At 44.5% G+C, this 26344-nt stretch overlaps 1 protein-coding gene and 1 long non-coding RNA gene across 6 annotated transcripts in view; one reads left to right on the top strand and one right to left on the bottom strand.

The window, feature by feature from the left end:
* Itpr2 (inositol 1,4,5-triphosphate receptor 2) overlaps positions 1-26344 on the top strand; it is a 393960-nt gene that overhangs the window by 256173 nt on the left and 111443 nt on the right. For all 4 annotated transcript variants that reach the window (NM_010586.2, NM_019923.4, XM_017321411.2 and 1 more), the window contains 8 exons: positions 4841-4949; positions 5627-5814; positions 12025-12208; positions 13536-13792; positions 16193-16393; positions 18485-18595; positions 21291-21386; positions 21955-22077. In NM_010586.2, coding sequence (NP_034716.1) covers positions 4841-4949; positions 5627-5814; positions 12025-12208; positions 13536-13792; positions 16193-16393; positions 18485-18595; positions 21291-21386; positions 21955-22077 — 1269 coding nt within the window. The remainder of the gene's footprint in view (positions 1-4840; positions 4950-5626; positions 5815-12024; positions 12209-13535; positions 13793-16192; positions 16394-18484; positions 18596-21290; positions 21387-21954; positions 22078-26344) is intronic.
* Positions 2628-26344, bottom strand: Gm35596. Of its 2 annotated transcripts, XR_378174.4 has the most exons (5): positions 26065-26344; positions 20546-20695; positions 17056-17175; positions 13363-13457; positions 2628-2895 (listed from the first exon to the last, which is right to left on the bottom strand). It is a non-coding gene; the product is annotated as a predicted gene, 35596 (long non-coding RNA). The 2 variants fall into 2 exon arrangements; XR_378173.4 differs by lacking the exon at positions 2628-2895 and having other exon boundaries at positions 12068-13457.

The raw sequence follows: 26344 nt of genomic DNA, 5'->3' as shown, positions 1-26344 counted from the left end.
GTGTTCCTATGAAGATGTTGGCTGGAAGCAGTGTCTTGTGGCCTGGAATTGCCTCTGACAGAGAGAGGGACCACGGAGCACAACCTCATTAGTGGGTCGACCCCACCTACTACTACAGCACCTTCTGTGGGAGGCCTGAGGACGGAAGTCACTGCGGCTAAGAAGACCCAGCCCAGAATTCATACATCTCATCCCCGTGGAATTATTTTCAGAATGCCATTTTGTTCATTTGGTCCTGTTCTCAATTTCTGCTGTGGCACTCACAGCTCAGAAATGATTTAACAAGCCTGACTGGAATTTCTGACAGGTTCTATAATTATTCTACCTGACTTAAAGTGATTTAGGGACATATCCCACACTACTGACACCATCTCATCTCAGAGAGGACAGACCATGGGTGACCCTCTGCTGACTGTGGCACAGCACTTGCCTCTGGTTTCTGGGACCGGAACTTCATAAATGACACCAGCCATCTGCTAGCACCTGTGGTGTGCCAATATGGGAGTCTGCCACTCTTCAGTAGATACGTTTGTCTTAGCTGAAAACTAGCCATCTAACCAAGATAGAATTTTTTTCACTTTCTTGGAAATAATGGAGCCTATTTCCCATAGTAGTGTGAGTACATGCTTTGGGCCGACTTTCCCATGTTTAGTCACAGTGATTAGCAGGGCAAACGTTAGGATTTGGAGGCAGTTGATCTTTCCTCCCACTCTTCTCAGCATCTTAGACAAAAATTTTTACTTCTCTGGGGAAGCAAGATCAAAAATGACCTAGGCAAACTTTAAACTCTGCATCTCCATGTCTGATGTCAAAATGCTCTTCTGATTTCCAACTCCTTTCAGCTTTGTTGACTGCAAACAGTTCTTTCTCTTGGGTTGGTTCTACTCCATTGGCAGCTTTCCTTGGCAAGTATCCCATATCACCATCTCTATCATCTTGGGGTCTTCAAGGCAACCCAGGCTTCACCTTCACAGCTTCACACAATGGTCTCTCTAGGCCTCCATGCAGGGGCATCTGTGTCACACATCTGCTTTCAGTGGCTTTCCTTAGCATGGAAGGAGATTCCACAACCCCTTTCTTCTATCCTTGAGTCTAAAGCCAGAATGATGTGACCAAAGCTGCCAGCGTTCTGCTGCTTGCTGGGGCTGGAACATGACTCTTCATTCAATTACGTCTTCATCAGCTTTCTAGATTGGATGGTTTCCTTCACTGCCTACGCTTGGCTGTCCTGAAATTCACTCTGTAGCTCGGGCTGGCCTTAAAATCAGAGATTTTCCTGCCTATGCCTTCTGAGTGCTGGGGTTAAAGGCTTTTCTTTAATTGCTTTTCCAAGTTGGAAGCAGAGCTGGGTGGGGTCCTGCCCTGAGGTCACCATTCCATTTATCCACTTTTTCTTTAGTCTGTTTATCTTCTTGAGCCACAACTTAGCTCCATTCCACTTCCTGGTGTCCCCATTCTCCTCAAACTGTACATTCTGTATTTCTCCTTGCTCAACCTGCTTCTCTTCATTATAGATTTCCATACGCATAAACACTAATAACCATATGACAGAGTCAATACTAGGCTTTTAAAAAATTTCCTTTTCCAGTGCAACCAATCCCAAACTCTTCAACACAGCCTCAAACAGGCTTTCTGGACAAGGGCAAAAATCAGCCACAGTTTTTGTCCAAATATCACAAGAACCACCTCTAGGTCACATATTGATATTCTTATTGCCTGAAATTTTTTGAGCCAGGCTCCCATGGTTCAAATCACACTTAGGACTATTGTACTCCATGTTCCCACTAGGATGGCCCACAACATCCTACTTTAAGCATTCAACTGTGTTTCTAATCCAAAGTTCCAGAGTCCACATTCCTCCAAACAAAAGTGTGGTCAGGCCTATTACAGCAATATCCCACTCCTGGTACTTAGTTTCGGGGTTTTATTACTGTGAAGAGATACCATGACCAAAGCGGCTCTTATAAAGCAAAACATTTAAATAGAGCTGGTTTCCAGCTTCAGAGGTTCAGTCCATTATCATCATGGTGGAAAGCACAGTGGTATGCAGACAGACATAGTGCTAGAGAAGCTGAGAGTTCTACATCTTGATCTGTAGGCAGCGGGGAGACTGTGTGTTGTATTGGCAAGCCTTAAGTGTAGGAGACATCAAAGTCTGCCCCCATGGTGACACACTTCCTCCAACAAGGCCACACCTACTCCAAGGCCACACCTCCTAATGGAGCCACTCCTTGTGGGCCAAGCATTCAAACTCATGAGTCTGTGGGGACCATTCCTATTCAAACCACCACAGGTAATTTTTAAAAAGATTTATTTGTGTGTGTGTATGTGTGTCTTGCACTGTGTGTGATTGTGTGTGTGTGTCTTGCACTGTGTGTGATTGTGTGTGTGTGTCTTGCATAGCCTTCTGGGATTGGCTTCCCTTGCGTGAAGTCTTCCGTAGCACCTCACTATAAACTGGTGGATGGTGTGTTGTTGGTTACTTTTCTCATCACTTTGACAAAACACTGGGCAAAAGGTGCTGAAGGATCGGAGGGTTTATTTCTCTCACTCTCAGCCTGTCATGGCAGGGCAGCTGTGGTATTCCAGTGTGAGGCATCCCGTTACAGACAAGAAGCAAAGAGAGATGAATGCGCATTTTCCTGTTTATTAATTCTGAGACTGCAATCCATAAGATAGTGCCACTCCCATGGGGAGGGGGCCATGTCTTCCTTTCCCAGCTAAACTTTCTGGAGTTAAACTCTTCAGGGTACTCCCTGAGGTGCGTTGCCAAGGTGATTCTAAATCCCATCCAGTTGACAGCCAGGAAGCGTCTGCCTTCTTCATGTAGGATGGTGCCTGAAGGAGTAGGCTTCCCAGGAGCATGGAGTCTGCAGAGGGAAGGCAGGCCTTGTCCTTAAGCAAACAGGAAAATGTAGAAAACATATCTTCATTTGGTTTAAAAATAGCGTCAGAGGAACCTAGAGGCTTCCATGGAAAAGGTAGGATTCAGAAGCCATTGTCAACGTGGTTGAAGCTGAGTCCCCAGCAAGCAGCCAGGGTGATTGAAATGTTATTATGATGGGTTGATATGGAAGGGAAAACAGGTCCAAGAGAGAAGGGATGTTTCTGATTTCTGTGCCATTGCAACTTAAGAGAGAGAGGGAAGGAGTCTAACAGGATGCTTAGGTATGCAAGGTGGGGCTGGAGGAGGCATGGTGGGCTGCCAGGCCCGAGTGTGCAACCAAGGAAGAGCAGTAGATGGGAAGAGGAAAGCTTGGGGGGGGGCGGGGGCGGGCAGGAGCCCAGCACATGACCCCAGGCAAACCGCTTAGGAACTGGAGACAGAATAACTGAAGAACACAGAGTGAGCGAGAGACAGAATGGCTGGAGCACTGTGTCACGGCTCCAGAGAGGGTATGTGAGATCAGGAGCCAGGCACATGGAAAGCACAGAGAAGGGTGTGGGCACCCGGACATGCCTGGGTTTGAGGTCAGAGGACTGAACCCCTTGCTTGTCACCTGTGAGCTGTGTGTCTGCAGTCAGTCATTCAAGCCAGGGTTCCCTCCCTGGAATCTGGGATACCTCCACAGGAGCAGGGCTAATGCAAGTAAAAGTTACATATACCTTTTAAAGTAATCAATCTCTAGTTAGCACAGAAAATAATGGGTCTCATGTGACATCTTGTATGTATTTATATTATACTTTGTTCATACTCCCACACAGTATGCCCCTTCCTACTGTCTCCTCTCCCTCCCAACATAGCCTCATCTTCATGTTACACATGCACACATGCATGTATATGTATGATGTATGCATATATTTTGATTCTAGACTCCATATATGAGAGAAACATGGTATTTTATTTTTCTCCCCTCCTTCACATCCCCACCCCCCATCTCTTCCTCCTCCTAGTAGTAAAGTGTGGAAGGCAAGATCTTTAAAATATCTATTTCTAAAGAAATATGCTGTTCTTTATTCCTTCTCTTCTCAATTAAGTCCAGAGTCTCAGAGTCTGAATGTAATTCACTATATTTTACCTGGTTTAATTGTTTGGGTCGCACCTGTGTGCCCAGATCTCACTTCTTTGTGGTTAGTCTCTCTAAGGCTGCATTCAACTCCTAGGGTGTCTGTTATCTTCTCTAGGCACTACTGATATTCTGCTCAATACTAGGACGACAGCTTTTCCCATTGAGCAAACTTACATTTATCACATTGGTTTAGTGTCTCTGTCTGTGTGTCTCTCTCTGTGTGTGTCTCACATGGCATAGCGTGTGACTAAGAGCTGGTTCACTTCTACCATGTACGTCCCACAGATGGAATTCAGTGGTCAAGCCTGGCTTCAAGTGCTTTTACTCCTGACACAGCTCAATGGCCTCTAAATATATGTAAAAATATTTAACTAGTTTACGATATTCACATTGCATGTGCATGTCACATGTGCATGTCACAGCACACATGTGGAATTCAGAAGACACCCTGTAGAAGTCAGGTCTTTCTTCCACCAAGTGCATCCAGGGATTGAAGTCAGGTGTTCAGGCTTGGTGGTAAGCTCCTCTACCCACCGAGCCAGCTCCACGGCTCTCCAGTCAGCCCATATTTAATGTGTACAGCTTGATGGGTTTGGGGATAAGGGAACATCTGCACAGTGGACTCTAGGAACCTCATCATCCCTCACACTACTTCACTTATTATAAAAGAATTTATTGTTGTTATGGGGGTGCATTTATAATTACCTCAGAAGATACTAATTTGGTATAAAATGTTCTCATGTATTTTACATCAGATATTGATGCATTTAGCATGTTGACACTCTCTGCTTTTATTTATAAAAATTACGACGGGTCTCCTTTGCCTCTAGGGTAGCACATTACGGCGAATCCTCCTGAATCGGTACTTCAAGGGTGATCATAGCATTAGTGTGAACGGACCTCTGTCAGGAGCCTATGCCAAGACAGCACAAGTGGGAGGTGAGGTCTCTCGTTTTCCCCGTTTCAGGGTTCTATGGCATGTCTTCCTGACAGTGCTACATGTCTGTCTTCCTTAAGTGCAACGTGGAAAATATTCACTTAAAACACCAGTGAAAACCTTTGTGTGGTTTGGGGTTCACGAATCCACAAATCTGAACAATATAGTGGATTGGCAGTGAAACAGTGAAAACACTGTTTCTCAGTTCAAACATTACAGACAAAAGGCTAGTTTCCTTTCATAGGGTATTTTATAAAGATTTATTTATTTTTATTTTATGCATATGTGTTAGTGCCTGCATGCATGTCTGTACACCACGTGTGTTTTGTCTCCTTAGAGGTCAGAAGAGGGCATTGTATCCCTGGGAACTGCAGTTACAGAGGGTTGTGAGCCACTGTGTGGGAGCTGGGAAGCAAACCCAGGTCCTCTGCAGGAGTAGCCAGTGTTCTTAACTGCTGAGCCATCTTTGCTGCTCTTTCTGGGCTACATTAAGAGAAATATTTAGTAACGTTGAGTTATCTACCTGTTGGACATCTCTTTAAGATTTCCATGCTTAATGACTTACATTTGTAAGTGAACTTTCCTGTCATATTTTAAGAGCTTGAAAACACTGTTTGCTATTAAAAGCAATGTCTGTGATAAAGGTTGATATTTCTTGTTTGTTTTTCCCTGACCATAGGAAGCTTCTCTGGACAGGATTCAGATAAGAAGGGCATTTCAATGTCCGATATCCAGTGTTTGCTGGACAAAGAAGGAGCATCCGAACTTGTCATCGATGTCATTGTGAACACCAAAAACGACAGGATCTTTTCCGAAGGAATTTTGCTTGGCATTGCCTTGCTGGAAGGAGGAAACACACAGACCCAGGTACTTTTCTGTCACCCCAGGTGTTCCGGTTGTCACTGCTACTTTTCAGAAGATGAGTTTTGTTTTTTGAGAATTTCATACAATGTATTTTGTTAACATTTACCACCCTCCTTAACTCTTCGCACTTCTACCCCACATCCCCACTCTTCCCCCAACTTCCTGCCTCCCTCACCCCAATCCTAATAAACTCTGGACACCAATTCATGCTACCCAGATACTCCTGGGTGCAGAGCCATCTGCTGGACCATGGTTAACTTACCAAGAGTAGGTTAATCCCCTTAAAGAAAACTGATTCTCCTTGCCCCAGACCCCAGAACACATCTGTAGAGCCCCAGCCAGGGCTGAGGGCTGCAAGTCCCTTCCCACTCCACGCAGGGACATTGGCTGGCTTGATTGCCTGCCACAACTTCTGCGAGCTCCAGTGCTCTGGTCCTGTTGTGTCCAGATGATGTGGGTTTTTTGGTGGTCCTCTCTGACCTCTGACTCTCTGTCTTTCCTGTTTCTTCCTGGCTTGTTGAAGAAACCAAGGGAAAGTTCTCTCAGCTTCTCCTTGTGGGCAGCCCCTCCCCCAGCAACAAGCAAACAGTCCCCCTCCTCACCTCCCCATCACATTTCTGTGAGAACTTATTTGATGCACCCCTGAAATGACAGGGCTTCCTGCTTCCTTTAGACAGAGCATCCTTGGAAGCTCACCATGCACTGCGGCAAGAGCCAGCCTGCCACGGCAGTGAGCGTTGTGCTCACATGCACACCAAGGGTCTGACCCTGTCCTGCCAGCACACCTGTGCCTGGGAGACCTGGACCCTCTGTGCCCAACAGTGTGAGCTCTGGAGACTGTTCCCAGAGAGCACTTCTGAGCTTTTTTGCTCACTGCTCAGTAGCCTAACCTTCCTACATTCTCCTAGGCCAGTGGAGGCAATGCATAGCTGCATCTGGCTAGAAATTCCCAACCCCATTCACCCCCCCCCACTCTGTCTCCCCACTGGGCAGACAGAAGCCCAGTCAGATGCAGAGCTGGGGCATTTTGCCTTAGCTTGTCACCACATATAGTCAATAGCAGGAGCTTTGAAGTGTGAGATACCTGTGTGACCTCAGGAGCTTTGGGGACAAAGGCCTCAGGGGCAGCAAAAAGACACCAGTATGCTCTGGCCTTGAACTGGTGTCTCTAGCAGTTGTCACATGAATGCACTTTTTAGAGTTCCCAGGACCACAGAGGGTCAGCCCCGGCATCACTTCATCCTCTCATGGATGCTGGGCAAGTCTCACTTTTCTGGATGAAGCTAGCCAGCGCCAGGGGGCCATAGGCCACAATTTTGAATGCCTGCACACCATTCCCAAGGTCCATTCCTTAGTCTTATTCGCCCTGTGTTTCTGTGGCACTGATCACTGGGAAAGCTTTTGTCCTTCTGGAACCTTCATTACCTGGATCCTGGAACTCTCCTCTCTCTGGCTCCCCTTCCAGCCTCCTGCCTCACCAGGGCTCCTCTCCCCATGCACTGCTTCTCCCCAAGACTGTCACTCTGTCTTCTGGTTGTCTGACCAAAACGTAAAAGTTACTCTGGGCTGTAACTGATCACCCTGACTCCCTGCTGGCCATCCCTGGATGGCAAACCTGGGTGTTTTTGCTCCTCTGACATCTCTCATCCCTAACCCTTCAATCTCTGCTTCTCCAGCCATCCTCACAGATCCCTCGAATCTCTCACTGTCCCGTGAGCACGTTTCCCAGAGTCTGTTCTCTAACATTCTCTCTGTTGCCTCCCATGACATTTTTAATAATATTTATGTTATACACCTGCTTCAAGACTCTCCCTCCAGGAGAGCCAGACCCCTGCTGGAGACTGTGAAGTTCTTCCCAATGCAGGTTCCTCTTCAGCAGGTTCTTCTTCCCTCTCACCCTGCCTGGCCCCTCCTTTGCTCTCTCTCTGTAGTTCCCGGGATGTCAGGCTGGTTGCCCTGCTTCTCATTGGCTCCGCTCAGAACTGTTTCCAGCCCCTTGCCATTGGGCAGGACTACCTGCTAGATGCTTCATGACCTTGCTGTGGCCTGGAGATCCTCTGGGGTGTCACGGTCATGTCACGGTGCCCCTCCAGGTGTGGCCCAGATTCCATCTAGTCAATGACAAATCCTTGAAGGTTTGGAGCACATCTTCCTCTCTATGCTGCTGGTGTTTGGAAGTCTCTAGTGCACAATAACTGCTCAGTGGTAGATATGCTCATGAGAGATTGATTGGTCTTGATGAAGCCTTCTCATCTAGCTGAGCATGTGGCTCCTGCTCCCTGGTGAGCCTCACAGCAACGCTGTCGGGATTGGCGCCTTCTCTCTGTCCCTTTGCTTTACTGTCTGCCGTACAGTGTGTCTCTCCAGTTAATTTTCAATGTTTTTTAATTGTATGTGTGGAGTGATACCCTACTTTTTATTTTTGTGGTCCTATATAGCCATCCCAAACACACACACACACACACACACACACACACACACACACACACACACACACAGACATACATACATACATACATACAGAAACACATGCACACTCACACACACACACACACACACACACACACACACACAGTGGGCTGGTTATACAAACCTGTAATCCCTGCTACTCAGGAGGCTGACACAGAAGACCACACATTCAAGCCTGAGCTACAGAGCAAGCTCAAGGCCACTCTGATGAACTTAATGAAAGCTGGTCTCTATCATAGCTCAGCCGTAAGCATGTGTGTAGGATTTCTGAGGCCATGGGTTCAATCTCTTATGCACCATCAGAACAAACAAATAAAACAAAACTCACACAGACCCATTGAAGAGACAGCACAAATCTGCATATCACAATCCTCTCGTGGATTAACAAGACTTCATTTCCTAGCTTCTGCTGTTTTGGTTTCTGATTTAGGTACATGATCCTGTCCCCAGATGTCAGCTGTGTGCTGTGGCTTTAGGAAGCCTAGATCAGACCAGCTGAATCTGCCTCTCCCTTTAGTGACTCAGATGTGTCCCTCCCTGTGTCGCTTCCCTATGTCACTTTCTGTTGCTGTGATAGATGCCATGACCAAAGCAACTCACAGAAGGAAGAGCTCATGGCTCCTGAGGGAGAGTCCATTATAGTCAGGGGAGAAGGCATGATAGCAATTGGATAGAACAGGAAGCTGAGAGGTCACATCTCCATCCTCACACAGGAAGACAAAGCAAACTGGAGGTGGGGTGAGGGAGCCTATAGACCCTCAGAGTCTCCCGACCTCATGCCATACTTTCTCCAGTAAGGCTTCAAATTCTAAAGTTCCTTACAAGCATCAGCGCTTAGCTGGGGGACTGGGTGTTCAGATGTACGAGTTTACAGAGGACATTTTTCAGTCATGAGCTTATAGGGGACTGTGAGCCTCCGTGTGGATGCTAAGACCTGAACTCGGATCCTCTGTAAGAGCAATGCATGCTCCTAACCACTGAGTCATCTCTCCAGCCCTGAGCTTCATGGTCTTTAGTGAGCAGTGCTCACTTCCCAGTTGAGCCGCTGTTATTCTGAACCAGAGTGAGTCCCTACTACGTGAGTTATTTCTTGTGCCAAATGTACTTGATTAGATGAGGGCTGGTGGCTCTTGAGTACTGGAAACTATTCTTACATACATTAGTTTGGCTGCTCCTCAAACAACCTATGATATAATGTGTATTATCCCTAGATTATCAAAGGAGAAACAGGCAGATCTAAGCTCTCATGGCTACTTAGAGACAGAGCTGGGATTTATCCTCTGCTGTCTGGCTCCAGATTCTGCATCCGTAGCCACAATGAATCTGTAGCCCTAGGAGGGACAGTGGCTGACCACCCTATGTGTAAGCCTTGGTCTTTCTCAGTGGGTCAGTTACCAACTCAACATAATCTAGAACCACCTGGAAAAAGTCTCAGCGAGGATTGGTCTGGATAAGATTCACAGGTGGACATGGCTGTGGGAGATTGTCTTGACTGTGCTGATTGAGGTGGAAGGATCTGCCCACTGTGAGTGGCACCATTCCCTAGGCAGGGGATCTGAAGCATACAAGAGTGGAGAAGGCTAGCTGAGAACAATCCTATTTGATTCATTACTGATTGTGGATATTCTATGCCCAAGTCCCTCAAACTCCTGCTTCTGCAGCTTTCTTGCTATGGTTACCTCTAACCTAGAACCGTGAGCAAATGAGCCCCGTCTCTCCCAAGCTTCTCTTGGCAGGGTGATTTATCCCAGCCACTAGAAAGGAAGCTAACATACATACTAGTTTTTATTTCATAATTTTACCTCTGCCCTCTACTACTCCCATCTTCTCCTCCCCCACAGGCAGATTCTTCTTCTAAAACATACTTCCTCTATATCCTTTGCTTTTGGCTCCTGCAGAAAGCCTCGGTGTGTCCTCTGACACTCCCTGTTGTCCATAGTGCTGTGACATCTGATTATCCCATGAAACACACATGTTCATCCCTCCCCCAACACTGTTCTGTACTGTAGAGCTTGCTGTACATGTAAATAGTTTACATCCACTGCTGCAGCACCTGGCTTATGTAATATGTGGCAAATCCCTCTGCCTCACAGCATCTCATTTCTTCTTATCAATACAATGTGCATGGAGTGAGAACACCCCACCCATCACACTGTTGGGCTGAAAGTATCCACGAGAGGGTAGGTGTGAACGGACCCCCTGACTACAAACTTTGTCTTAATAGAGCTGCAACGTTCCCCAGACTTCCTCACTAACCAACCTTTCACTGCCTCACTTCACCTCCCAGCCACACTATATTAAAAAGATTAGAACTTAATTTGTGGGACCACAGAGGTCTGTAGATGCTGCCTGTATCCCGCAAGCCGTAGGCACCAGCTTGACTATTCCAGTGCAGTTGCCATGGTTACTGAGGGCTTTTTTTTTTTCCCCCATCCTGCTTCTATACAAGGTTGCTAGCCCCTTGTTTAGGAGTATCCCCTAACAGACATGATGCTGACAGGGAAGGCTGTGTAAAACTCACTGTGTGTGTATGCTGCATATGTAAACATGGTGAGCTGGGCAGAGCCTTGCCTGAGTTAGTGGGCCTGGCTCCAGTTGTTCCTGAAGGAAAACATGTCAGTAACCGTCAGATCTCCCAACCTGCCTGTGCGTGGCTGGTTCCACTTAAGTAGGAAATCATGTGGGCCTTGGAGTGCTTCTTCACACTGACTCTTAGTACGTTTACAGAAACCGCCCTCTCTCTGTTACCAGAGGGCTGTCATCTTTCTTGATCTTTATTGTCTTTCTCCTATAGGTATCATTTTTATATCAATATCTTGCTATTGATACCTTAAAATTTCTCCACCCACTTAAATTATATCTCTTCTGGAATATATTCTTCTGCTATCTCCTATCAGCCCTCTGGATTCTTCTATAATGTTATTAAGTAGACAGTGACTCGTAACCACAGCTCAGTATTTCCCCATCTCACCAAGGTACATTTTACCACACATTTGATCTTAAATGCTTTCTGCATCATTATTGATGATAAACTAGAGCTTATTTGCAGCTGGTTTCCCCATAAACTGCATGAAAAGGATCATAATTTATGAAGTAGCAAAACAACTTAATACCCATTTACCAGTGGGTTCCCATGAGTGAGGTTGTCATGGTAACACAACCTAAATTAAATTTACAATCAGTTAGACACAAGAGAAAATATCTTTCTCATGTAACAGGGAGCCATCACTTATACAGGATCCTCATAAGTGAGTGGCATGGCTCACGCTGGGTTACAAACTCATGTGGGCAGGAACATGTCCACTTTCTCTTTTTGTTTTGTCTCTAGCAACAAAATAGTGCCCAATGCATAATAAATAAATTTAGTAAATAAATTTAATAAATGTGTATTGGACCAGTGCATGGCTTTATTATACTATCAGACCAAAAAATTACTTAATATGACAACTTACTATACTATTACAATTAAAAAAAATACATGTAGGAAGGATATATCAAATAGAATATAAAATATGCTACATTTTAGTGGAAGGTACTAAATAAACTCTAGCCATTGTTATTAATATAGTGGAAAGTATTATTACTGCGCATTAAATGGAATGAGAGACGGAAAGCCGGTATATATTTTTTGGAAAAAGCGCCGCACACTGTGTGCTTTTATCTATAAGACCTCTGCTGATTTCAGAATAAAGCACCATTTTCTTGCCTCAGGGACTGAGACTTTAAACTCTGCTTTCTCTGCAGTATTCTTTCTACCAGCAGTTGCATGAACAAAAAAAGTCAGAGAAATTTTTCAAAGTCCTTTATGATCGGATGAAGGCTGCTCAGAAAGAGATCAGATCCACGGTGACCGTCAACACCATAGACTTAGGGAGCAAGAAGAGAGAAGAGGACAGTGACGTCATGGCCCTGGGCCCTCGGATGAGAGGTGAGGACCTTCCTGGGAACCCGAGGAAATGTTGTGGGGGAAGGAAATAATAAAATGAAGAATCTCATGTAGCTTTGTCATTGTCTCGATTCTTGGGGTTTAATTACCCCTTGTGCTTCCAGTGTGGACTTCCATCTATAGAGGAATTTGGTCATGAGGATGACTCTAAAATAGCCCTGCAGGACCAAACTAAATTGGAGTTTAATTGGTGTGGCGCAACTGGCAATGTGAAAGACCTTTGAGTTCACTCTTCTGTGCAGTAAAGAAAACCATCTAAAACTTTCTAAGCACAGAAATTAAACTCCAAGGATGGAATTTATAGTGTTTATATTTGAAATAACCAAATTATTGTCAGTTAAATACTGTAGAGATGTTATCACTTTATAGTTTATCATTTTCCCATGAGATCTGTAGGAATTCTTGAATGTGCACACACGTTTTTTGATACATTGTGTTCTCTCTGTGTGTTCCACATGTGTGTGAGTTCTGCAGAGGCCAGAAGATGGTGTCTGGTCCCCTGCAACTGGAGTTACAATCTAACATGGTTGCTGGGAACTGAACTCAGTCCTCTGGAAGAGCAGCAAGGGTCTTAACCACTAAGCACTCTGTACTCGTTGGTTTTTGTTAATATATTGCTAGATATAACTGGGAAGAGGGCATGTTAATTGGGAAGATGTCCTCATAAGATTGACCTGCAGACAAGTCTGTGGGGGCATTGTCCTCATCAGTGACAGATGTGGGAGGGCCAAACCTGTTGTGGATGGTGCCTCTGTTGGGTCACGTAAGAAAGTGGGCTGAGCAAGCTGTTAAGCAGCTTTCTTCCATGCCTCTACTTCAGTTCCTGCCTCCAGGTTCCTGCCTTGAGTTCCTGCCCTGACTTCCCTTACGGATAGATCAGACAGTTGTAAGATGACATAAACCCTTGTCTCCCCAAGTTACTTTTGTTCATGGTGTTTTGTCAGAGCAACAGAAAAGCAACTAACACACCACCTCTCCAGCCCTTTGGCACATCACTTGTAAAGTCACTTGTACTTGTTTTACATGTGCTTATGGGTCTTTGAGATATACTTTTATACGTCAGAAAATTCTGAAATTGGCTAAGTACTGAGACCTTTCCTTCTGGTCACTGTGTTAGCTCCTTAGCTGTTACTCACCTTCCTTTCAGGAAACTGTTGAGCCTCTTCTTAGGTAATTTTAAAATTCAGTTGTGGAAAATTCGAATCCCTATGGCGGTTGGGTTTTTATTTTCCTTTAGTCAGAAAAGGAAAAAGAAGGAAAGAGAAGAAAAGAAATTAGTTCAGAAATAGAATCACTGCTTGCCTTTCAGTGAGAGACTCATCACTACATTTGAGAGAAGGAATGAAAGGGCAGTTAACAGAAGCGTCTTCAGCCACATCCAAAGCATACTGTGTGTACAGAAGAGAGATGGACCCGGAAATAGACACAATGTGCCCGGGACAGGAAGCAGGAAGTGCGGAGGAAAAGTCTGCGGAGGAAGTTACCATGAGCCCGGCCATCACCATCATGCGTCCCATCCTCAGGTTCCTGCAGTTACTGTGTGAGAATCATAACCGGGAGCTTCAGGTACTTCCTGTGCCATGTGTGTGTATGCATGTGTGTGTATGTGTGTGTATGCGTGTGTGTGTGTGTGTGTGTGTGTGTGTGTGTGTGCACGAGCACACACATCTCTGTGTGTGTGCAAATGCTGAGGCCTTAGGCTCTGAGTAGCCCAATTCAAGGGAAGCTAATATGTAGTTTTGATGGGAATTCTAGAGGAATCAACAAAGACACCAAAGCCCAGTTGAGATTGAAGGAATAAACCCAAGAGAAAAGTGCTTATACATTAAAATCCAAAACCCCCAGATCTACACACTGTCTTCCTGTGGTCCAGATCTCGAATCTTCCCGCCCAGTGAACACCATCTACTCTTCCTCCGTGGTGTTTGTTCAGAGAGATCATCTTTGTCTCCTCTGCCTTTCACAGCTTTAGACTCGGGTATTTATGTCTCTCCCAATCCATAGTTGTTGAGTACAATATTAAGTATATTTGACATTTCGTTAGGAACAAAGTAATATGAGAAATTTTGTAAAATAAATGTTATATATTTTTAAATTATTTACTTTACATCCTGTTTACTGCCCCCTCCCAGCAACCCCCTCCTACAATCCTTTCCCCCTCACCCCTACCCTTCTCCTCTGGGTCAGTGGCAACCCCCAGGTATCCCCTCATCCTGGCACCTCGAGTCTCTGTGGGGCTAAGCATCTCCTCTCAAGGAATTTTTTATGATAGTGAAAGTTACTTCGCAAATTAATATAGTCCACATCACGATATCTCCACCACCACATTTCCTCTCAGATGGATGGACTAGGGCTGCCTTCAAACTTTGACTACCTCTCTGGCGTTTTTGTATGCCCCGCCTATGGCAGACACCATGGCAAAGGCACACGGAGAGAGCAATTGTGATTGGCCTGGTTGAGGGAGCATGGAATGCTCCCCTGAAGAGTTTGCCTCCAAGATAGACACTCGCCCTTGCCAGCCAGCTTCGCAGTGCCACTGTAGCTAGCATAGCCGGGAAACGGTTTTATTAATGAATTACAGTGACTGGTGGAGGTTTCCACAGTGGGTCCTGCCTAGGATTAGAATAGGGTCCATGTTGATGAGATGTTCCCGAATGAATGGTGGGGGAATGTGGCTCATTGGGACGAGCTGACCGCAGCTTAGATCTAGCTTCTGTAGGGTGTGCCTGCCAGCTAGTTCTCATCAATAGACCCTGACAGTGTGGGGCGTGGATGAGCAAAATAGATAGAATAATATCTGGCTTTCTGTTAACCATGAAAGTGTGGCTCAAGCACTCCCTTAGAGAACCTTTTCTTTCACAGTAGCGGTAAGAAGAACAAATAGCAAAAAATCAAAATAAATAAATAGATAGCTACAAATGCATTAAAACAAGAACCCTCTCTCCCTCTATTTCTCTTTGGGTTCTTTCCCTAGCCTTAGTCCCCAAAGGAAGTGCACCAATAACAGTTTTTTTTCTAGAAAATTCTGTGCACATATAAACATCAGTTTGTGCCTATAAGCCTAATTTCTGTTCAAGAGAATATACGTTCTATAGTGTCTGCTTTTTCGTTTAGTCATTTTTTTTAACATTACTATAGTACTTATTGCTTGGTAATGCTTATCACACACATGGAAGCATTTCCTAAGAGCCACACCCATCACACTGCCAGCAGGGGTAAGGCTCCAGCTTTTGCTAGCCCCTGTCTGTGCTAACCGGCAGTGAGCAGTGAATCTCTTTAGTGTGCAGGTGCAGAGATGGAGGACTGCTTGCCGAAATGCTTGAGAGAGCTTTCATGTTGCTCCTCCTATGATCCTACCCCGACTGCACCGTGACAGGCAGGCTTGTCAGGGATGCTTCGCATGGAAGTTGGACTCCGCCTCCACGAACAGTCTGTTTCCCTTCTCCTTTCTCCTTCTCACACTTGTTTCTGCCCTCTGTAGATTTCCAGTGAGGACAGCAGGGCAGTGTTTAGTGTGACTTGTTTGGCTGAATACTTTTGCTAGGTCTCGAAGGGGAGGGCATCAACGTTTAAACATTATTCAATTTTAAATTATTTTAAAGTTATCTTGAAAAACAATGAGTCTCATTATGGCATTTTCATGCACATCATTATGCTTAGTCATAGTCACACCCATTATGCCCCTCATTACTTCTCTCTTCTGCTGGTCACCTTCCTGCCCCCAGTTGTCTCACTGTCTTATAAAGAATAATTGAATTCTATACTGGCAAGGAATCTCTCTCTCTCTCTCTCTCTCTCTCTCTCTCTCCCTCTCCCTCTCCCTCTTTCTTTCTCTGTCTCTTACACACACACACACACACACACACACACACACACACCCACCCACACACACACAGAAGCTAAACCTGACCCTTTTCCCCCGTGTTTTGCTTTCAGTCCTTCAGCTGTATTTGATTTCCCCTTGCAGAACTTCTTGAGGAACCAGAACAACAAAACAAACTACAACCTTGTCTGTGAAACGCTTCAGTTCCTGGACTGTATCTGCGGAAGTACCACAGGGGGTCTAGGCCTGCTGGGGCTCTACATCAATGAGAGGAATGTAGCTCTGGTCAACCAGACTCTGGAGAGCTTGACCGAGTACTGCCAAGGCCCGTGCCACGAGAACCAGGTAACCAGAGAGTAGCGCTGCCTGAGCCATGACTCAGAAGCAGCATGCCGGGTGAGGCACAGAGCCCACCTCACATGCTGGTGAAGCCTCGTTGCTTGTTCTGCTTGGTGTGGCTGCTTTTCTCAAAGAACATACAAAGGCCGAGGTGTAGACTAGCACATAGTAGGCTACATTTTAAATTGCATTATAAAAGAAAGTTCCCGTGAAAATATTTAAGATAAAAAGAGTTACTGAAAGAAGGGTAAGATTGTATTTCTTCCCAATGTTGAGTTTTTCTCTGTATCTCCAGCTGTGTGGAGTTAACTCGCTGTGGCTTTGGCTCCAATGCAGTGTGTACATGTTGTGGGGTATAATATCCATGTTACACATATGCTTGGTTAGCTTATGAAGTGGGTCTCATGGCTGTCATCTTGCTGATAAACAGCTTCAGACTCAGAGATCAGCTCAGAGATGGCAGCACTCTGAGACACTGCAAAAACAGAAAAGCTACAGACTTTCAGAACCCAAACAATGAGCCATTTTGATTTCGGTGCACATGCACATGTGAGAGACCCGACGTTCATCCTGGTCCCCAGAGTGTTTTGCTTTGCTCTAAGGACACACTGTGGGAGATGACAGGACAGGAGATGTAGGGAAGAAAGGCATCTTGTAATGTTTCTTACCAGTGTTTAGTATTCAGAAAACACCTGGAGCGGGCAAGGTTCAGGGGCAGAGGCTCCATGTCATACATTTCTGGACATAAAATTTAAAGGTGTGATTGATACCAAACATCAATGGTTGCTCTAGGAAGAAGATGTGAAAAAGTCAGCTTTTCTATTGCAGATCATATGACTGTCCACACACACACATGCAGTGCCTGTGTACACACATATACACGATATACACACACCTGTGTGTTCATTTGATGCAAACACATTGACCGTTATCATAACGGTATTGTTTTCTTCTCTGTGTTTATGACAGTGAGTTTGTACATGTTTTCCCTTTATTTTCAAGATCACATTTTAGTTTCCTACAATGATAAAGGTATCCCTGACAGTTGATTTAAAGCCGAGGTAAAGTGCACAAATTCAGAGGTCGGGTTGGCTGGTAAAATTCTACTCTAAAATAAAAAATATGCACATACATGTTTCTTTCATATTTTACCATTTTTGTGAAAAATCTGCCAGAACCTCCCCTACTTTGTGGTGGAACTGAGTTTCGAAAGTCCTGAATCCAAGTAAGTTCTCCAAGGATACACTTGTAATAAGATAGCATGCCTTACCTGGATAACTCCCTATGCTCTGAAAATGCACAGAAGGGCTTTAAGAAAGTTCTAGAAATGATTTGAAATAGATTCCCTTTGGGTTTTGCAGATGTTCTTATGAGCAGAAAAGCCTCAGGACATTGCCAGTGTTGCACAGGAACACACCTTTCCTCTGCACAGATGTCCTTGTATAAAGAAGAGATAGGAGGCCCAGGCCAAGCTGCTCTGTTGGCTAGGGCTGCCGTTTCTTGTGTGACTCCTCAGGGTTTTAGATTCTTGAGCTGCTTGGGTGGCTTGGTAGCCTGGTCCCATGAATGTGGCCTTCAAGCTGCTTCCAACCAACGAAGCTCAAAATCCTGGCACACTGGATCTTCACCCTCAGAGCAGGCATATCGCTCTCTCTGGGCATGTTTGTACTTTGCTCAGCCACATCCCTCCAAGAATCCTATGAGCTTTCCCACCGCCTAGCATACGCAGAAGTCAATGCTCTGTGTTTTGTGAAATCCATATACAAATCTCCTCCCTCCTCGTGTTTTTAGGTTGATCATACCTTAAAACTCAGATTAAAGATCTCCTTTTGTATTGGTGGGTCTGCTGAGATTTAATGCCTGGAAGAGTTTTAGTTTACCTGCTCATCTTTGAAATTCTGCTGTGCTTTTCACAGTGTAATAGTATTCTGCACCCGGAGACATTTACCAATACCAGTCAATCAACAGACCCTAGCCAAAAAATCTAATTCAAATCTCCAACATTGTTTGTACACAGTATTAAAGTTCAAGCCTTATTACTACTTCCAGTGTTGTGTCAAAAATAGCATGTTCTTTTACAAGTGTCTCTTTTTCTAGACCTGTATCGCCACTCACGAATCCAATGGGATTGATATCATCATCGCCTTGATTCTGAATGACATCAACCCCCTGGGCAAGTACAGAATGGACTTGGTGTTGCAGCTGAAGGTAGTGTGACTTGCACTGGCCATGTACACCTTCTGGTCACAGTGAATTCTAAGTTGTCAAGTGACTGTACAAAACAAGATGCCACCATTGTCTCAGGTGGTGAACAGGAAAGAGGAGTGAACTTACAAGGCCCTTGCTGTGTGCCAGGGAAAGCAGGGTCCACCTGCAGGCCGCAGTCATGTGATGTGAGGCTCTAGGCTAGAGATGTTGAAGCAGCCCCTAACCTGGCCAACTGTTTTTATTTCCTATTGTTTCATTATAGGCAGCGGTGAAAGGGTCTGAATATACTTTATCATAAAAGTCTTGGTGAGATCAGGGATACAAGGCACATACCTAAACACAATAAGGACAATATATATGCCAGCCAATAGCCAACATTGAATTAAATGGAGAGAAACTTAAAGCAATTCCATTATTCAGGGACAAAAGAAGGCCGCCCACTCTCTCCATATCTACCCAATTTAGTACTTGAAGTTTTAGCAATAAGACAACTAAAGGAGATCAAGGGGATACAAATTGGAAAGGGAGAGTTCAAAGTATCACTATTCACAGATGATGTGATAGCTTCCAGAAACTACCAGGGAACTCCTACAGCTGATAACGTCAGCAAAGTGGCTGGATACAAAACTAACTCAAGAAGGATCTTTCAATTTTTATTTATATAGTAGCCCGATGTATTCAAACCTATGGAAATCAGATACATCAGGCTGCAACTAAAGCAACAAACATGTCTTGCTTCTCTTGAAATACTTTAAATATTTAATGACTAAATTGAGTATAGCCTTTAAATCTAAAGACTTTGTATATATTATTGCCTGAACAGAGCATCTGAAGAGAGCCTCTGTGAGGCAGAGCGATATCTGTTGGCAAGTTGGGAACGTTCATGAGATAACACACTTTAAGTAAATTATGTGTAACATTGATTCAATTCCTGGATTGGCTGGCTTAATTATCCACAATTTTGGAAATATACCTTCAACATAATATAGCACTATAAATAAAACACTATGTGACATAATATAGTTTAAATGTAATATTACACAAGCTACAGTTTTAAATACACTTGAACAAGTTTCTAAGATGTCTATCTTGTTCTCCAGCTTGTTGCCTTCATGTTTGTAGCTGGTCTGTGAATGCAAAGTGCCAGGTTTGTTAAGAGGCGGGATGTGTTTTGTTTAAGAAGAATCTGCTTCCATGGAAGGAAAATCCCCTGCTAACAGGAGCACTGTGTGGGGGTTTTTCAGTGTAGCCAGGCTCATGTACTTCCAAATTGGTTCAGATTTCAGGGGGTCATTTGCAAGGTTTCTTTCTATTCTCAGAAAATGTGAGAAAGAAAATTGGTTAAAAGCAACACACCGCCAATGGCATTCAGAGGCTGGATGCCCTTTTCTAGTGGCTCTGCAGGCTGTGGCTCATTAGAGGACGCAGCCTGTGTTGCTGGTTACCTCTTAATTCTGTAGGGGTCTCCTCACAGAGCTCTCAGGATTTACTCTCTCCTCTAATCCCTATGCTTTAGGTTTTAAGGCATAGCGTTCCAACCCTAGATTATGAAAGTAGGACTGTAGAATTTGAAATATCTGTAAAATATGAGAATAGTACAGAAAAACAGAAAGGAATCTGACTCCCTTCACTGAAATCCTCCATGGTAGCTGTGGCACTGGTGTGGCCTGTCACCTTCATTATCTTCAGATTCATTAGACATCCTTTTAAAGGTGGTATCAGGCAGTCCTGGGAGCCTTGGACAGAATGTGGAACCAAATGTAACCAGAGATAACTTATACAACCTTGTCAATTTAGTGCTTTGTCCACCCCCACCAAACAGTGATTCAGCTTAACTTATGTCGTTCTAAAAGCATGTGAACTCTGAGTCTCTTAGAAACATCTCTAAACGGCTTCTCCCTCTTTCCATTTCTTAGTCTTATCAGGAATCTGTAGAGTGTAAGGTTTTACCTGACAGAGGACAGAATGCTTCCAGTGCAGCTCTGGTGCCCACTCAGGACTGAAGATTGCTTCACACCTCGATATCTTAAGTAACAATACTTGAGATAATGTTTATAATTAATACAATGCAACACATCGGCAGCATAAACCGCTTCCATCCTTTATTAAGAGAATAGAGCAAAATGTTATTCTCTGACATACTGAATAATAAATGCCGTGAAATAAGCACACTATCAGCAAATCATTCTCTCTCTAACTCATGAATTTAATTTCATATATCTATTCTCAACAGTGACTCACACGTTTATGTGCAATTTCAGTATGCTACTAATATTACTACTTCATTTTTTAAATGGTTGTGCTAAATTCTCTAAGTTCTAGCCGTGTCTATAAAATGTCATTGATGCCTGTTCATCTGATTGTCTTATTAAAGTATCATTATAGAAATCTAACGGAGGAAGCACTAAAAGAAGCCATAGTTCTATTCAGTGTGGTGTGTAGCCACTTTCCCATTAAAAACACCTGTGATTTAAAATATCCTCCCATCTTTCATGACTTTTACTTTGTATCAACAATGAAGTAAATTAAAACCTTCTATTTTCAAATGTTAGTATGACAAAATAAAAATAAGTTTCAGCTTTCATCTGATTGAGAATATGAAAAGGGCTGTGTGATCTGAGTTCCCACCAATGCAGGGGATTTTTGACCTGTGCTGTGGACTTTGTATGTGCACTGACCCCGTCTTTGTCCTCAGAACAACGCCTCCAAGCTTCTGCTGGCCATTATGGAGAGCAGACATGACAGTGAGAATGCAGAGAGAATTCTTTTCAACATGAGACCCAGGGAACTGGTGAGAACACTTCTCCAGGCTATGGCAGTTGGGTGGCATCCACCCTGCTCTGACTGGGTTGGTAGGAGCAGGATGACTGGCACTGGGGAGCAGAAAACACGTAGTGAAGGCCCTTGTGACTCAGGATGGTGGATGCGCTAGGGTGTTGGAGTGTTGGATGCCCTGGAGCCAGAGTAGAGAACCTGGATGTGGGCGCTGGGAATTGACCTGGGGTCTTCTGCAAGAGCAGGAAGCACACTTAATCCTGAGCTATCAATCCAGCCTGATATATTTTAAGCACTTTTCTTAACTAACTTGCCATGCTCTACTTAGCTATATACAGATGCCTTTTGATATATGTTTATTGATGTTGATATATATATATATATCAACATCAATAAACAAATTTATTTATAGACATATTTTTTGGCCTTAGTTTAATGATTTCTGGGTATAGTTGGCTGTTAGCTTGGTGAGCTCAATTAGATTCGTGCATGGGTACACAGTGTTCATGATTAGACAACCTGAAGCATTGCCACCACCTTTCAGACTTTATTATTTATTTATTTATTTATTTATTTGTCTCTAGGTGGATGTCATGAAGAATGCCTATAACCAAGGCCTGGAATGTGACCATGGGGACGAGGAGGGAGGGGATGATGGTGTTTCTCCAAAAGACGTTGGACACAACATCTACATTCTGGCCCATCAGGTGCCATGTTTTTATCTGCATCTGTCTTGCTTGTCTGGCTATTGTGTCTCATGCCCACGACTTACTGTTTTATGTTTACAATCTGGTGCTCTGATTTATTCGGTGCCTGCCCTCCTAGGTTTCAGTTGGAGAAAATGCTAAGTCCTCAGCAGGGCTAGTCATGCAATTCAGGGTACACTAGGGAGCAATTGACAAGAGAAGGAGGCTCGGGCAGACGGCTTCTGACTAGGACTTCTGGCTAAGGAGGAGTTGAAAGGGAAAGGAGGCTTGGGCGGACGACTTCTGGGTCTGGAAGGAGTAAGCAGTCTCAAGCCAGAGCCGTAGGACAGGGAGGAGAGGCTTCTGTGGACGCAGAATGTGAAAGAATTGGGTATAGGTGCTCCACACCTTAGCCAGGGCTAGCCCAGCAGGGAGCTCAGTCCTAAATCACAGCTTGGCGAGCCTTTAATAGAAGTCAGTAAGTTTGCTCTTCACTTGACTATGACTGAAACTAAGACTTAGGTTTCTTCAGAGTAACGGTTTCCGTTCTGTTGTTTGTAAGTATCAATATTTGTTAGGAGTTACTTGATAAGCTCAATTCTACAAACACATTCAAATTTAAGCTTATATCCTCTAACTCAGGTTTAAAACTTAAAACTTTAAGTATGCACATAATGACTTGACTTTTGTCTCCAAGAGGCCCTATCAGTTTTAGAGAATAAAGTTCAGGTTTTTGAAAACATCTCAAACGTCCCAGCCACTTCCTCCCACCAGCCCCCTCTCCTACCTGCTTTCCCATCCATCTCTTCTGTTGATTAAGTAAACAATGATGGATGGAAGGTCAGATTCTGAACAGTTTTAAAGGTTCTTTAGTTTTAAAGGTTGCTCTTTGGACATTTCCTGTGCCCTTCTACCTTTGTGACCATCTAATGGGTATAAATTTGAATAATGTTTTTAAAAAGTCTTCAGGGAAGAAATCAGATTCTAAAAGCTACCAGCTCAGGTTGCTGCACTTTGGTGAAGCAGTTGATGCAGTGAGACACACGGGGTTCTCATAGACTGCCAGGACACAGACACAGGCCCACAGGGCGAGGGCGCTAAGTTACAGCTGCAGACATGGAAAGGCATGTTAGGTATCGAGGAACAAAAATAGAAGCTGACAGACAAGTTGAGGGAAGTAGAAAGATGGAGATTCAGGATGTGGGAAAGTCCTCTTTCAGAGAGAAAGAAAAGTCAGGTGATGGAGGCTGAGTCAAACTAGGGGGAAAAAAAAAGAACGAGAGAGAATAACCTTGAATGTGAACAGAAATAAATAAATCCCCAGATGAGAGTTAGCATCACGTAGCATGCCAGAAGTAATGCTGAGACACAGGACCACAGGAAGGAGGGAGTTGCCTTAGAGGCTGAGGCCAGTCAGGGGAGGAGGCAGAGATTAGGGCAGAGCAGGGACTAGAATTGCTACATATTCTTCCTGGGCAGTGGGTCCTGCCCCATCTGTGGTGGCTGTCTCTTGGCATGTGTGAGTAGCATCATGCATCAAGCAAACTTGAAGTCTGAGGACACCGGCATAGGAGTGGACATCAAACCTGAGAAAAGATCGTGTTAGGTCAGTTCCATCTTAGTAGGGAAGAGCAGAAAACACAACTAAAGAATGGGTCTTAGCTCGAAGAGAACACACAACTAAGAAGCAAGTGTGAAGTTCACTGATCCCAATGAATTGGGGCAGTCAGAGAGGTCAGAGAGGAAGTGAGGAGGTGGCAGATGCGGAAACAGCCAGGGTCCTGCAGAGGGCTTTGTAAAAACTTCCCCCAAGCAAAACTTTGGCAAAGCAGTAGTTCACAGGGCAATGAGGGTATGCCACATCACACAGCTACATGAAGGAAGCCAGGCTTCCGGACAGAGAGAGGACCAGGCTGAGTAAGGGAGGAAGTGGGTTGTGAGCTGCTGAACACATCAGCCCCGTGCTTTATCTGAGTCCACAGAGGTCCTTTTAGAAAGTCGTCGTCGTCAGGGTGAACTCCCGACATGGACATCGTGCAGGCTCCATTCTGTTGTGTGTAGCCGATGGTACAGCTGGCTGCTTCTTTCATTTAGAGAAATAGGAAATCATTCCCTCTTCGGCATGTGCCACTTTCCTTATGGAGTTAATTCCACCACTGGTTTTCCATGAAAAGATTAGCAACTTTCACCGACCTTGGGCTCTTTTGATTCTTACATGAGTGGACCCTGTTGCTTGCTTTAGGCTGGGACATTGTATTTGGTTTTCTGGTCAGCCGTGTTCCCTGTGAACCTACTATGTAAACGTCTTCCGCGCATGCAGAGAGTGCAAGCCGGGCAGCTGTTTCTCAGGAGGGGCTGTGGATGGGTCCTGCCTGTGCAGCTTTCCTCAGAAGGTGGGAGCGGGACAGGAAGGCAGCTGATGACCTTGCAGATCTGTGGCTGCCTCTGCACAGCCCAGTCATTCGAGAACTGAACCGCAGCTCCCTCCTCGGTTACCATAATCACCTTTCACACAGACAGTTTATTTTGGTGCTCTCAGACTTTCGGGTTTTGTTGCTAATGCTTTTCATGGCAGGGACGCGGTTCTGCTTCTCAGCCTAGACAACCCCCTGGGCCCTTCCTATGGTCAACTTTACAAGAAACAAATAGTGCTTCCTGTAAGTGTCTTGTCTGATCTACATAAAACTATTAATATATCACAAAGGGAAATTCTTCAGCTTTGATTCTGCAGTGTCCTGCTGTGAATTTCTTTACCACCCCGCAGCCCTCCCTGCCTTTAGGGCTTGTCTGTGCACTGGTCTCCATTTTCCTGTTTCCACCCATCCCTTCTCTCCTTGGGATTTCTTTTGGAAACAGTTGTTACGACTGTCTAGGGCATTTCTCATTCCTCTGTCTACTTCATCATGTCTTAAGCCACATCACCTCTCTGGCTTCATCGGGCAACTTGTCTGCTCTTGTCTGAGTCTCTTTACTTGACTCTTGGCTGAAATAAGATGTATATGAAGAGGGCTGGGTGTCATGGCCCATGCCTCTGTAATCTCAGAACTCAGGTGGCTGAGACAAGTGGACAGCTGTGAGTTCCAGGCCAGCCTAAGCTTTAGCATGAGACCCTGTTTCAAACCACAAAATAACAACATAAGAGGAATAAATGAAGAAATGTTAGATGCTTTGTGGGCAGGAAGATGTGTTAAATAGAAAACCAGAAGAAAACAGGAATAATGCTCACTTTAATTGGTTACATGGAAATCTTCTCAAAATGAAAGCTTTAATTTTTTTCATGAGCATTTTTCTGAATCAATAAATGGCCTTTGAAAATGTAATTTTAATATCTGCATAATTAGGCATCATTTGAATGTACTGTAATTTATATAATCACTTGTTATTGTTAAGCATTTGGTTTCCTAATATAATTGATATTATAAATTGTGCTGTGATTAACACCCTATACATTAATCTTTGTCTGCTGTCCTGATGATTTTCCTAGGGTAAATTTCAAGGGGTTTAATTCCTGTGGCTGTTGATACACAGTGTAAAATTACTTTTCACAATGTACTTACGCTATTGAACTCTAAACTTCATGTTGTTCAAAAGAAAAGACTCTGCTGAACTGAGTGTCTGAAATGTAGCTCTCAGTTCAGATCTTTGTTGACTAGATCTGTGTGTGGCACGTGAATGGAGACCTCAGACCTATGTGTGAATGGAGATCTCAGATCCCTGGGTGACAGGAGAATGGAGATCTCAGCTCTGTGTGTGACATGGGAATGCAGATCTCAGACCCGTGTGTGTGGCATGTGAATGTCAGATCTTGTCTGTGGTCACCTCCTTTGCAGTGGTTCCCAGCCTTCCTAACACTGTGTTGAGAATTGCCATAAAACATGGCGTAAAACAAATCCCTCGAAACACGGTGGAAAAGGTTCTAGTACTTTTATTTATTTACAAACAGCAAAAAGCAAATAAATGGTAGAATGGACCTGCACTCGTTCATTCACACACACTCTCCTCACTAACCTTTCTGGCCTGGCAGGCGCAGCCTAAGTCCCGGAAGCACTCAGGTAAATGCAACTCCATGTTCCTTGCTTTCGGGTCCTCTGGAGCTGAGCTGCAGCAGTGCAGGCTTTGTTGGCTAAGCATGAGGTGTCCGAGTGAGCATCTGCGTGGGGTCCATGCAGGTTATTTCTCAACACAAGGTTTTCACCTCTGGGCCCTCTAGAGGTGAGCAATTTTGCCGTGCCAGACCGGAGTTATTAAGCTAAATTCAGCCAATTACAACTAGGGTGTTCCACACAGT

The sequence above is a fragment of the Mus musculus genome, chromosome 6 (assembly GCF_000001635.26).
Source record: "Mus musculus strain C57BL/6J chromosome 6, GRCm38.p6 C57BL/6J".
Taxonomy (NCBI): Eukaryota; Metazoa; Chordata; class Mammalia; order Rodentia; family Muridae; genus Mus; species Mus musculus.
The sequence above is the reverse complement of the archived record's forward strand: the minus strand, read 5'-3'. Positions and strand labels throughout refer to the sequence as shown.